At 38.6% G+C, this 13,263-nt stretch overlaps 1 protein-coding gene across 1 annotated transcript in view; it reads right to left on the reverse strand.

Moving 5' to 3' along the window:
• The window catches only part of ANTXR1 (anthrax toxin receptor 1), a 241,927-nt gene that overhangs the window by 140,847 nt on the left and 87,817 nt on the right, over positions 1-13,263 (reverse strand). The window contains exon 10 of the mRNA XM_023515283.1: positions 11,892-11,990. Within this exon, the coding sequence (XP_023371051.1) occupies positions 11,892-11,990 (99 nt within the window). The remainder of the gene's footprint in view (positions 1-11,891; positions 11,991-13,263) is intronic.

Genomic DNA, 13,263 nt, shown 5'->3' on the forward strand with positions numbered 1-13,263 from the left:
CTGACAGCTGATTGCCATTCTAGGTGGTTCTCTTCAGTCAGCTCCTAACTCCGTTGGGAGCCCCACCACTCCCTCCAGGGTTGGTCCTCAAGGTCCCTCAGCAGCACCCTAGACTTAGGAGCTAAGCATCCCCAAAGCTGAGTACAGAGGGCACAGAGGGGGCCAAGTAGACTTCAGAGTTGAGCAGACCCAGGGGCGAATCCCAGGGCTTCCTCTTACTAAGGTATGATCAAGGACAAGTTCTCTGTGGATAAACAGTGCTGATAACATCACTGCACAGAGTTCTGTGGGGTAGTAAATAAGAGTGTATTGAAGTACAAAGCACAACACTTGAAACTTTATAAGCACTCGGTAAATGTTATTCCACTTTGTTACACGGTCATCCACACCTCTAAAATAGGCTACATGAAAATGTGGCTTAAATCAGAAGGTTGAGGATTAAAATGTTTAAGATTTACATTTAATTACATTGACCTGCTAAATTAACATTTTTTTAGACATTAGGAATTCCTAGGAAAACAAAAAGCTTTAGTGTGTTTGTATGTGACTGTATGATACACACACATATACATATATATACACAAATATACACACATACTAATTTTGTCTCACACTATAGACTATCCATGATCTCATCTGATGCTTCCACAAACCTAAGTGAGATATTACTATTATTTGAAGTTTGAGAAACCAAGGCTCTGAGAAGTTAGTAAATTCAATTAGTGCTGCACCATTAGTGTCATAGCTGGAATTCAAACCCAGATTTTGTTGATATGACTTGCTCAAGGTAAACCTAGCTCAACATATAATGTAGCCAGAAGTACACCAGGAGCTAGGGCTCTTCCTACTGAGCACTTTGAAAGCAACTAGTCAAGACCTTCAGTGCACAAGGCTAGATCCCAGTGGAAGCATTCCTTCCAGAAGAGAGAACCAGAGTCAATGAGTTCAGGTGTCTTCTGAAAGGCCCAGATCTAACTGGAATGAACTCACATCCCAGAACCAGGCACTCATATGTGTATATTCTCAGGTTTTGACTTTTGGGCAATGTAATTAATCTTTTTCAGACAGACAAAGAAGTTCTCAGAATTCTTTCTTGCAGTTTGGGGACTAATGGATTTGAGATAAAACCAGGATTAAAATTTATTAGCCGATTCAAACACCAATTTATTAGCCAATCAGAGTGAGTCCTTTTATAGGGCTGATTAAATAATTCAAATACTTTCTGAGTCTTGGCAATCTTTTCTTGACATAAATATTTATTTCTGGCAAAAAGGGAAAGAAAAATAACCCTTAATTTTATCTGGGGGAGTGTGTTCAAACCCTCCAAAGACTGATGTAAGCCCCAAAGTAGAATTTACATTCCTACTGTGACATTTGCATTAGGTAGTGGGAAAAACAGCAGAGGTTAGGGACTGAATGAGCTCACCCTGCTGTTTCTCTCACTGTCCCCTGGGCCTAGGGTGCATTTTCAGGGCATCCTAGAGCCAAATATAACTGTTCAGTACCAAATTATCAGCTGGTTTGGGAATATGTCTTCAAAAGAAGGGAGAATAGACAGGCTGGAGTTAGGCTGGAATTTCTATCTTCTCACTGTGTCTAAAAGTAACCAGCTTTGAAAAATGTTAGACCTCTAAAATTGTGTGGAAAAGTCTGAAATAAAACTATATTCAGTAGGAATTCAAGTTGGTGACATTCCAACCATCCGGGTTGAGCTTTCTGGAGTCCCCACCAGAAAGAAGGTCGGTGACTGCCCTGTTGGGGCTGTCTCAGTGAAATTCACATACATGGTGGGGGGTCTTACTGCAAAGCAAAATGGGACCTATTACTAAGGGTAGAAAGGAACTACCATTTATTGGCTGTGGGCTATGTGTCAGGCCCTGGGCTAAAAGGTTTTCATAGATGGGTAGGATAATAAACCTAAGCATTCTTCGGATAGAAGACACTACATATCAGAGGACAAAGCAGAGATTCTGAAATTGGAGAGAGTGGCTTCTATTCAGAAAGGCTGAACAACTGTTGTGAAGTCAGAGAAAGGAGAAGAATCAAAATAGAATGGGAGTGTAAGAGCTTTGGGCCAGGTTGGGAAACATCCTCAGAACTTGAACATCCACTGTGATGTCCTATGATGCTCAGCTGAAGCCAGAGGGATGCCGTTAAGGTGGCAGAACCAAGATAACCATTATCCTTTTTCTGTTTTTTGTTTTCATTTTTTTTTTTTGAGACAGAGTCTCATTATGTCACCCTCAGTAGAGTGCTGTAGCATCACAGCTCACAGCAACTTCAATCTCTTGGGGTTAAGCGATTCTCTTGCCTCAGCCTCCCAAGTTGCTGGGATACAGGCGCCCACCACAATGCTTTTGTTGCAGTTGTTTAGCAGGCCCAGGCTGGGTTTGAACCCACCACCCTCGGTGTATGTGGCTGGCACCATAACCAGTGTGCTACAGGCACCGAGACCACCATTATCTTTTTTCTTACATATTTCCCCTACCCACCCTTTCCCTGGGCCTGGTACTTTTACAAGGTTTCCTTGGAAGCCCTCACTGGCTAGTTGTCATGAAATCAGGGGATGAGCTTGGTCAACAGGTTCCAGGAAACTTTCCTGGGCCTACTACATCTAACTATTTCACCAGTTCCTGTAAACTGTAGGTATCCAGGGTATGTTTTTTGGGTTCCTATCCTATTCTTAGGGGCAGGTTGGAGTAAGATGAATAATGAGGAGATTAAGAGCCCAGGCTCTGGAAACCCATCAAGCCTTGCCACTCACTGGCTATAGGTAAGGCTTTTTCAACTTATTCATAACTCAGAGTTGTCACTTATAAGGTGGGAATAATACTCATTTCCTAGGCTGTTGTAAATTTTAATACAATGATATTATTAAATGCTTAGAACTTAAGAACTCCACATCCATTAATTGTTATTACAAAGGTGGGGCACTGCTGGGCTCATTTTCTGAGGCACCTACAAAAGACAAGGTGTGAATGTTTGTGCAAATTGAGCAGGCCTTATTACTTGTCTCACAGGTTGCATCAGGGATATATGATAGATATGGGACAAGAAGTAAGTCCTCTATCTAAATAGGACCCGTGGACACGTACATGTATATAGTGCTGTGGTTCTCAAATCTGAGTGATTTTTGCCCCACAGGGGACAAATGGTCATCACACTGCAGACAGCACTGGTATTGGCATCTAGTGGGGACAGACCAGGAATTATGCTGAACATCTTACAGTGCACAGAACAGCCCCTTACTCTCCAACAAAGAATTATCCAGCTCCAAATGTCAATAGTGCTGAGGTTAAAAAACTTGACATGTCTGCTGTGCATAGTTTTATATCTTCCTTAGCTCATTATAGTGGGGCCTACAGATATAGTTGGGTGGTTCCCAGCCCCCAGGGTACTGGTGCAATGTCCAGAAAAGTTCAGAGGTGTTATAAGGTGGTGGGTAGAAGAGGGACAGCATAACAGCTGGAGGGATATGGGAAGACAAATCCTGGTTGGAGCAAGGAAGAGAGTGTTTCTTGATAAATCCCTCCTTGCAGGCTTTGGTAGGTCCAGGTTTTCATAGTGGTAAATAGAATCGCACCCATACCATGGGTGTGAAGCTTTATAATGTAAATTGGGCACTCCAGAAATGAGACATATATTGCTGCCAAGGTTCTGAGATGATGGGGTGGGAAGGCTGTAGAGGCAGAACACCTTGTTCTCATCAATACAGGACTCAGCTGAGGGCAGTCTTGGAAAGAAATGAAGTGGGTTATATCTTGGTTACTGTATTCATATGGATCAGGATTACATTATGGACCCAGAGAAAGAGGAACTAAAAGAAGAGGGACCACGAGTCCATTCCCAAAGTAGAGCAGGCACAGATGCAGCAGCCCTGCTGGCCTCTGGATTGTCTTTCCAGACCTGCACAAGGTTGTGACCATAGTTTTGGACATACCTGTGTTGAGAACTGGTTGTCAGCACAGCTAGTCTGGCGTCTCAGGATGCAAATTATTATTTGACAATACTTATTGTTTTTTACAATTTTTAATATGAAAGTAATATATGTTTAGTGCAAAAAGTCTGGGAAATATAGAGAAGTATATGAAAAAGAAATTAAAATCCTTGATAATCCTAATGTTTAGTGACAAATATTATTAATGTCTTGGAGTATACTATTTCAGAAATTTTTCTACGCATATCATTTTTGTATAGTATAATTGAGGCTATACTACACATAATATTGTGGTGTTTGGTGTTTTTCTCTATTTGAAGTTAATAGGGCAGTTTGGGCTATTGCAAGAAAACAAAGTGAAGCATATGGGGTGTGTGGCTCTTACTAAGTTTTTTTCTCTTGCCCTAAATCTACACCAAAAATTCTTTGGCAGAAATTCAAAACTTACAAATTATCTTCTAAGCAAAGTATCAGGCTTTTAAAAAAGATTTTGTAATCCTAAGGTCAGAATAATTGCTACACTTAAAGCAGCTTTAATTTGCTAAGAATAAATATCTTTTTAAAAGCTTTGTTTTCCCCTGGAAAATTCAGGACTCATGCACTTATGTGTCTCCTGACACACAAACTCTTGTAGCTGTGCAAAGTTTATAAAGATTTTTACCTTTGGAATTGGCATCAAGAGGCAAGTCTACAAAATGGCAAAAGCCTTCCACACAATCGTGACCACAGACTATGGAAAATATTGATTACTCTTAAAGGACACACATTTATACAGAAACTCAGGGGAGAGGAGGGAAGGAGACCCTGAACACACATTTGAGTGACAGTGGATGGCCACTAAGCCTCTGTTGCATGCAAGTTAGGGGCCAGAGCTGATGTAAGCATTTCACATTGTATATCAAATCAGCACATTGTACCTCATCAATGTACCTATGCATCAACATAGACAGTTATGATTTAATAAAGAATTAAAAAAATAAAAAAATAAAGTGTGCCTATCAAGCTGTGAAATTGATTTCTCTTATGGCCTGCAAATTCAATTTCAGTGAATGTGTTACAAAATTGGTTTCTTTTATTTACAGTTATACCTCATGGGTTACCATGCAACACCAGGATAGTCTAGCATGTTTCTCATTATTATGTTAGTAACACATTCATTTTTCATTTACTTTGTATAAGATGGATAACTTCAGTCCATACCTCAGTGTCTTCTTGTTAGCATTCTATTCCTCCTGCAAACGAATTTCTGATTGAAAGTGGATCTTTTTTTGGCATAGTAGACTGAATACTGGAGTAGGAAAAAATGTAGCCAGAATAAATAAATAAAGTTTGTGTAAAGATTTCCAAGATATTTTCTTGGCTAGCAGTGAGTTCAGCCTGGTTGACTGGAAAGGCAACCAAATACTAAAGTTAAGATGTGAGGTAGGCCTAAATAATGACCAAGAATTTTGCAATTAAATTTTAAATAACTTTTGTGGATTATTTTCTTATATGGGACATATGATTATATAAAACTTAAAAGACCATAGCTAGGAGGAAAGAAGAAAATAAAAATTAACAGTGGTCTCATACAGAGAGGACCACTGATCAGATTGTCATGTATGTCTTTGAATCTCTTTCTGGATATAAATGTGTTTAAAAATCAAAAATAGCATGGATGTTATGTTTTGTCACTGATCTTTTACACTTGATATCCTATCTTTAGCTTTTTCCCACATTAGTAGTTATTCTTTGACAATATTATTTAATTGTTTAGGGGTGAAATATAATTTCTATAATAACCTATTGTTAAATATTTATATCGTTACCGTTTAGATGTTTTTCTTTTTGTCTCCTTCCTTCTTCCCTCCCTTCATTCTTTCTATTTTTCTTGTGCTATATGATAAGCAATACCGTGATGACCATCCTTAAAGCCAAGTCTTTGTAAACATTGTCCATCCTTTCCTTTTGATGAAGTTGAAATTAAAATTCTGGGTGAAAAATGTACAAAAGCAATGGATTCATTTTAAAAATTGCCTTCCAAAAGATCAAATGGTCTCTCACTGATAATGAGTGAAAACACCTGTTTTCCAACATTAAGGCCAAAATACTGGGCCTTATATTCTGTTAATCTTCACCAGTTAGAGAGAATAAAAATGATAATCGATTGTTTCAGTTTGCATTTTTCGGTTACACTGAGCATTTCCATATGCTTATTGATCATTATTTTCTTATAAATTTCCCTTTCATATCTTTACCAATGGATGTGTTCACCTTCTGTTTAAAATTGATTTTAGGAGCTGGGTTTATACTAAGTTTATTGATCCCATATTTGTCATATGTCTTGTAATTAATTCTTCCAGTCTTTTGTTTCCCCTTTGCTTTTTGGGAGTTTGAGGGTAGCAGAATTTGAAAATATGTATTCAAACAATCAAAATTTTCCTTCACGATATGACTCTTCATGTTTAAAAAGTCCTTCCCAATGGAAGATTATGTAAATTTTTCTGTTTCCTTCTAGAAGTTTTATAGCTTCGGGCTCATGTTAAATTTTTTGGTTCATCTGGAATTTATTTGGATGTAAGGTGTGAGATAAAAATCAAACTTAATTTTTTCCAAGTTGTTAGCCAGTTGTCTCAACATCATTTTTTGAATAAGCCATTCTTTCCCTGCTTATTTAAAAAGTTGCTTTATGTTATATAAATTCATGTAAGTAGTTGGCTCTGTTTATGGCCTGTTGTGGTACTGGTCATACATTATTTCAATTACTGCAGCTGTTTTTACATCTCAAAGTCAGCTGGGGCAAGTTTCCACATTTTTCTTGGCTATTCTTGTATGTTTATTTTTCCATATAAGCTTTAGAATTATTTTGTTAACTTATTAAAATGCCTCATTGGAATTTTCACTGGGATTGTATTAAAAATATTATAAATATTAATTTGAAGACCATTGATGTCTTTACAATACCCAGTTACTACTCCATTAAATAACAGTGATATTTAATAATAGCGACAATCATAAAGTAATATCTGCAGTCAACGCTGACTGGCTCCTTATTATGCAACAGGCCCTCTTCTAAACCCTACCTGTGGTATTTAAACCTCATTACAGTCCTCATATAAGTGTTATTATTGCCATACTCATTTTACAGGAAGAGAAACAAAGGCATGGAGATACAGCTATGTTCACAAGAGCGCCAGGATTCCTTTCCGTGGTGGGCTGCCTACAAAGCCTGCACTGTGTCATGAGTCTATGTCTTCCATCTCGCCACACTTTCTTTACATCCTTCACAAAGTTTCATAACTTTCTTCATATATCTTTACAAATTTGGTCAAATGAGTTCTTACTAGATTTTATTTGTTGTTGCTATGTTTTTCCTGTGATGTTTTCTAATTGATCACTGCTGGACTCTGGCAAAGCTACTGATTGTTATAAGCAAGACATTTATTTCTAAATCATCCAGCTTAATAACCCTCTTAGAGTAGTTCTCTTGATTCCCTTGTTTTCCAGGAAGATGTAACCATTATTTTAGAATAATGATGCTTGGCCCCTTTTTCTGGATTTATAGCTCTCATCAGTTTTCCTGTGTTATTTTAACGCTCATGGCAGTTAGTAAAAATTAAATGAAATCACAAATTCAGTTCCTCAATCTAATTAGCCATATTTCAAGTGTCCAACAGCCATGCATGACTTGTGGCTACCCTATTAGAAAATGTCCATTGTCATAGAAAATTATATTGGATGGTGCTATTGGAACTCTCAGATTAATGTTAAATAATAGTGGTGAAACAGGTTGGCCTGCTTTTGTCTTCTTAACTTTAAAGTGAAATTCTCTAAAAATGATTTATTATTAGGAGGATATTGAATTTTGAATTCAGCTTGTCTAGATGTATTTTTATTATGTTTAAGATGTCTTATCCTATTGCTAGTTTTCTAAAAATCATTAGGCATGGACAATCAATTTTAACTACATTTGGCATCAGTTTATTCTGCCATATAAGAGACAAATTCCCCCTCTTTCTTCAAAATTGTCTTAGCTATCTTGGTCCTTTTTAAATACATTGCTGGATTTTGTGTGCCAATATTTTATTTAGATGTTTGTCATCAGTGAGCTTGATCTCAGATAGTCTCTATTTCTAGTGCCCTTGCCTAGTTTTCTTAAAGAAAAAAAAGATTAAATTATTATCATAAAATGAATTAAAAAGCTTTTTCTTTTTTCCGCTCAACAGTATGTATCAAATGTAGGTTATTGGTCCTTTAAAATTTGGTAGTGCTTGGGTGAAAAAAAACAGCATCTAGTGCTTTGGTTACGGGTGAGATTTCCTCTTCTCTCCTTTCTAGTTCATTTCATCCTCATCTGTATCTGACCTCATTTTTCAATTCATCCGTGAAGTTGTATTTCAAAGAATAAATAAAATTTTCGATCAATAATTTATACTCAGGCCTTCTGCCAATCTGCCTTTCTTGAGTGTTCTTTTCCTATGATCCTTCTGATCTCATTGCGCATTTTAAATGTGTTTATTCTACATTCTCTTTCAAATTTTTTCTCTGATCTTCTCTTCTTATTTGTTATCCTGTTTCTTTCCCTCATCTTTATAAGGTTTGTCATTTGTGCTGTGAGCCCATCTTCAGAGGGGCGTGTTTGCTGCAGGAGTTCCATGGGTGTGGCTATGCACGAGGCTCCTACAGGGAGAATGCACACAGCCTCTGCAGGGCCACAGGGATTGGGATGGTCATGGACACATTTAGGGGCTTGTTTCTTGACTTGATGCTACTGTATCTCGTGAATGGTATGACATCACTGCACCTGTAGATTTTGTTCCCTGGCCTGCTTCCTTCCCCCACTTCTTGTGTGGTGCAGCCCTCTGAATCCGGACTTCTCCAGGGGGCTCTGCTCTCACCTGGTGCCTTGCACAGGCCCGAGATGTCCTGAATCTGTATTAGCATCTGATTAAAGCCTCCAGGCCAGGAGCTCCCAAGGCTTTGCTTCCTGCTTGGGTTTTTATTTCCTTATTGTTTTCTGTACTTCGGGACTTCCCCTTCTTTCTTGTGAGGCCACATGTTATAATCTTTTAAATCCTATTTTATCCAGACTTTCTGAATCTATTGTAGTAGCCACACATCCAGAAATTGTCTCAGATATTTCTAAGTGGTTGATTGCTTGACTTTATTTTTAAGCAAAGGCAAGAAAAGTGGGAGAGAAGAAGGTATTGGCCTATGGTTTAAATTTTCTGGTTATGTTGATCATCTAAGAATATATCTCAACAATTTCTACTTTTCGGCCTTACTATGTTGGCATTTTTTGTGTCTTAGCATGATAAATTTGCAAGGTTGTTCTTAGTTATTTAAAAAGGCATAACAGATATAATCATATCTTTAATTGTTTTATTAATGAGTTTATTCAGAAACTTGCAAAATTTCATTAATATCTCCCACTATAAATATAACTTTTCAATGTGGTCTTTCAACTGCGTTTACTTCATATAATTTGCTACTTTATTTGAAGGCCTTGTAGCCTATGTCATATTTAAAGTGAATGGAGCCATAAAATTTTAGCCTCATTATGAGGTTTTAATGAGTCTTTTTCTGATTAAAAATAGCATTTATAGAGGCCAGGCTCAGTGGCTCATGCCTATAATCCTAGGACTTAGAGAGGCCAAGGGGAGTGGATCACCTGAGCTCAGGAGTTCTAGACCACTAGACTGAGCAAAAGTGAGATCCTGTCTCCACTAAAAATAGCAAAATGAGCTGGATCGTTGTTGTGGGTGCCTGTAGTCCTAGCTACTCGGGAGGCAGAGGCAAGAAGATCTCTTGAGCCCAAGAGTTTGAGGTTGCTGTGAGCTATGATGGCATAGCACTCTACTCACGGCACAAAATGAGCCCTTGTCTCAAAAAAACAAAACAAAACAAAAAGTAAAAAAAAAATAATAATAGCACTTATGTTCTCTTTTTGTTACAAAATGAAATAGTGCATTTAGGAAAAAATTTGAAAAATATATAAAAATGAAAACATCTTAAAACATGGAGTATAGAGACAGAGAAAGAAAACAGGAAAGGTAAGGAAATCTAAATATATGTTATTTACCAGGAGGAATTAAGAGAGACTATGATGTTCGTAAGGTTGATTAAAAAATGTCAGTGTGTAGATGCCACCTTTCAACACAGGTTCTTATTCATATTATCTAATGAATGAAAATGAAAAGGTGAATTAATAATTGAAGGCCTAGTGTTTTCCTCAAACTCTAATTTTCTCCCTTAGACTATTTTTAATACTATATGTTTGGGTTTTAGAGTGTTTTTGCAGCACAAATATGATAAATTCACTTTCTTCATCTCTCCACTGTTAATGATAGCACTGTGCAGAAGCACGCCTAGGTTTGTGGTTTAAGCCAAATCCCTACCCCCATCAGCCTTTATTGCTTTTTGAATAGGAATGAGGTGGTGAGCCTGACCAACATGGCATTAGGAAAAGAAGAGATGAGTGAGAAAGAGAATAGGCCAGTTCCCCCAAGTACAAAATTTCATGGAGAAGTTGAAAATTAGGCCTTCAAAGTGCGACCCTGCAAATCCATAATCAATATGCATTTCATCTTGTAAAAAGTAATGGCAGGGTAGGTTATCTCTCTCCCCATCCTATGTCCATCCAATGTCCATTTATCTTCAGACAAGTTGGGGTCTGAAGCTCGCTTGTCTGGGAAGTCTCCTTTGGAAGGCGCTAATGTCTCTTAGGAAACCTGTAGAAATTTACAATCTTAGACTTGGAATTTTGGTTAAAGAGAGAAGGAGGGTGGCCTTAAGTGACGTCACAATTAAAAGGGGGAGAAAAAGCAAGTACATGTCCAATTTTTACACTGAGACTATCCAGAGTTATTTTAAAATGTTTTCAAGTAGCATGTGAAAGCGTTTCCAAATATTAAGAAAACTGAATACTTGCAATCTTTGGAATTATTCCAAAACCAGAAATTCCAGATGTTTGTGAAGAAGCCACTGCAAGTGTCTGTTCAAATATTCAACTGGGTTTTAAAATTTCAAGGAGGAAAAAAGGCATTTTTCTTCTTTAAAAACAGGATAATATCCTCCAAAGGGCTATCAGGAGGACGAAAGAAGTGTGTGTGGTTAGTCAACAAATGTGAGTCCTGCCGTCCTCCTTGCTCTTCCTACCTCTCAGGGCTGGTGTAGTAAAAAGACATGATGCTTTTAGAAAGTACAGCACGATGGAAAACACAGGATATCATGACTGCTGTTTATCATTGCAGATGTGGAATCAATATCTGCGTGATGGATGCCAGATGCAAATAATAAGCAAGGCTCCCATAATCATCCTCCCATCACTCCTGGTCAACCACATGAATCACACATGCCTTTGAATGAGGAACTTGACTGCTCCAAATATTATGATAATTCCTTTTTCTCATGACGTGCACTTAGTTTTACTCCCACATTCCTGTATTTCGTGTAACATATTCACCATGATGAGAGTTTCTTGGCTACTCCAAGGAAGAATCTTCCAAATTGAAAAGAGCTACAGAATCTACATGTGCAAGTCTACAAGTCTGGCTTTTGGTTTGTTCAGGATTAATAAATGCAGACCATCCCTTTTTCACTCTTACCCTGAAGAATCCTCAATACTTTATTAATGAACCTCAAGCTTCACCAGCCCTTACTAACCAGATAAGAGTGCACCCCTTAGCAGAAGTCAACAGATAAGGAAACCAACAGACAAGGAAACCAACGCCCCGCTGCCCGCTGAGGGCTAGCATGGAGCTGCTGCTCATGGCTGCATAGCCTATGGGGGACTCACCAGGCTGGGTACCTACGGGGAAGGCCTGCAGGGGTTAGCTATGCCCTTGCTGGAGGTCTGTCCCACCAGGAAGACTCTCCTCTGTCAGTTTGATGTGTGGCCTTGCTGGAAGACAGAGCTGGGAATTCCCCTCCCTGAATCAGGCTGAAGACACCCAAACACTCTGCAAGGACTTACTGAGTGTGACGGAGTCATTGATCTTGAAGCTGCAGAGGACCCTGTCCACGTTGCGGGCGTGTCGGAAGCCATTTCCTCTCACAACGACTTGAAATGACTCTGAAGTAAAGAATAATGACAAGACCTGTTACTTGACCATTACCTTTAAGCTTCTTATTGGCCCTGATTCAGAGCATTTGTTAACTATTTTTACCAGGCTTAGAGTATTAAAAAAAAATTAGTTCAAGTTGGAAACCTAGGTGGATTCCTTTTTACCAGGTGGATTCCTTTTTACCACTTACCAACTCATTCTTACCAGGTGTTCATGGCTAAGGGGACTCCTTTTCCTTTAGGTTCCCACTTCCTTTCCTTCATGCTTACTGATCCTCCCACCCAGAATGCCTTCCTCCCTTGTCTCTATCCATTCAAATCTTACCCATTTCCTAAGTCCAGAAAGTTTTTAAACCTGTGATCTTGGCTACCAGTAGTGCCCCAGGAAAGGGGTTCCCTGCTTCCTCTTCCATCTCAACTTCTTGCCTGTTTAACATAAGGGACTCCCCTGAAGGGTTTCTTTATAGCTCAGGTTGCCTAAATTTTTTCTTCTTGGGGGGCAGTTTTTGGCTGGGGCCGAGTTTGAACCCACCACCTCCAGTATATGGGACTGGCGCCCTACTCCTTTGAGCCACAGGCACCATCCCCTAAATTTTTTCAAAACCATTGCCTTGTGGCATTCATAGCCTGTACTGAACAAGGCAGCATGTCACCATGCACTGCCTGGTGGTGTCCTTTCTTTGTCATTCCTCCCCTCATCCAGAAAAACACTCCTTGGGTTGGGAGTTGTTTGATGTGGCCACAGCACGCCCATCTCTGCTAGCCACACAGTAGTGGTACACAGGGTCATGGAGGACTAATTGTACTTAGCACTAAATCAAAGTTGTGCTTGCCAGCGGTCAGCTGTCAGGCATTACCTACTCCATTTGACACTGTCCCTTCAAGGTAGTTCTTATTTCATTCTGAATAGAAGAGATAATGTATCTTGCAAGCCTGCACAGTAATTTTGCATTGACATGATGTATGTTCAATGAATACATATGAATAAAATCCTTATAAGATAAAACAACTATGCTTTCTAATAATTTTAGCAAACAGAAAGAACAATAATTAATTAGTTAAATGTTTTGGTATGTCTTAAGTTTGATGGCACCTGATAGCCAATGTTCTACTTTCTTTCCACTTTATCATCCTTTTGTGTATAAAAGTTGGGACTGGGATAATCCTATAGGGCATAGAAAAAGAGAAACAGACTAAAAGTCAGAAGAAAAATGTAGTATTTGTGAACATGGACCCTAAACTGTAACTTGCTATCCAAATGGAGACTTTTTGTTGAGGCTTC

Source organism: Otolemur garnettii, unplaced genomic scaffold (assembly GCF_000181295.1).
Source record: "Otolemur garnettii isolate 467f Iridium unplaced genomic scaffold, OtoGar3 scaffold00068, whole genome shotgun sequence".
In the NCBI taxonomy this organism is placed as follows: domain Eukaryota; kingdom Metazoa; phylum Chordata; class Mammalia; order Primates; family Galagidae; genus Otolemur; species Otolemur garnettii.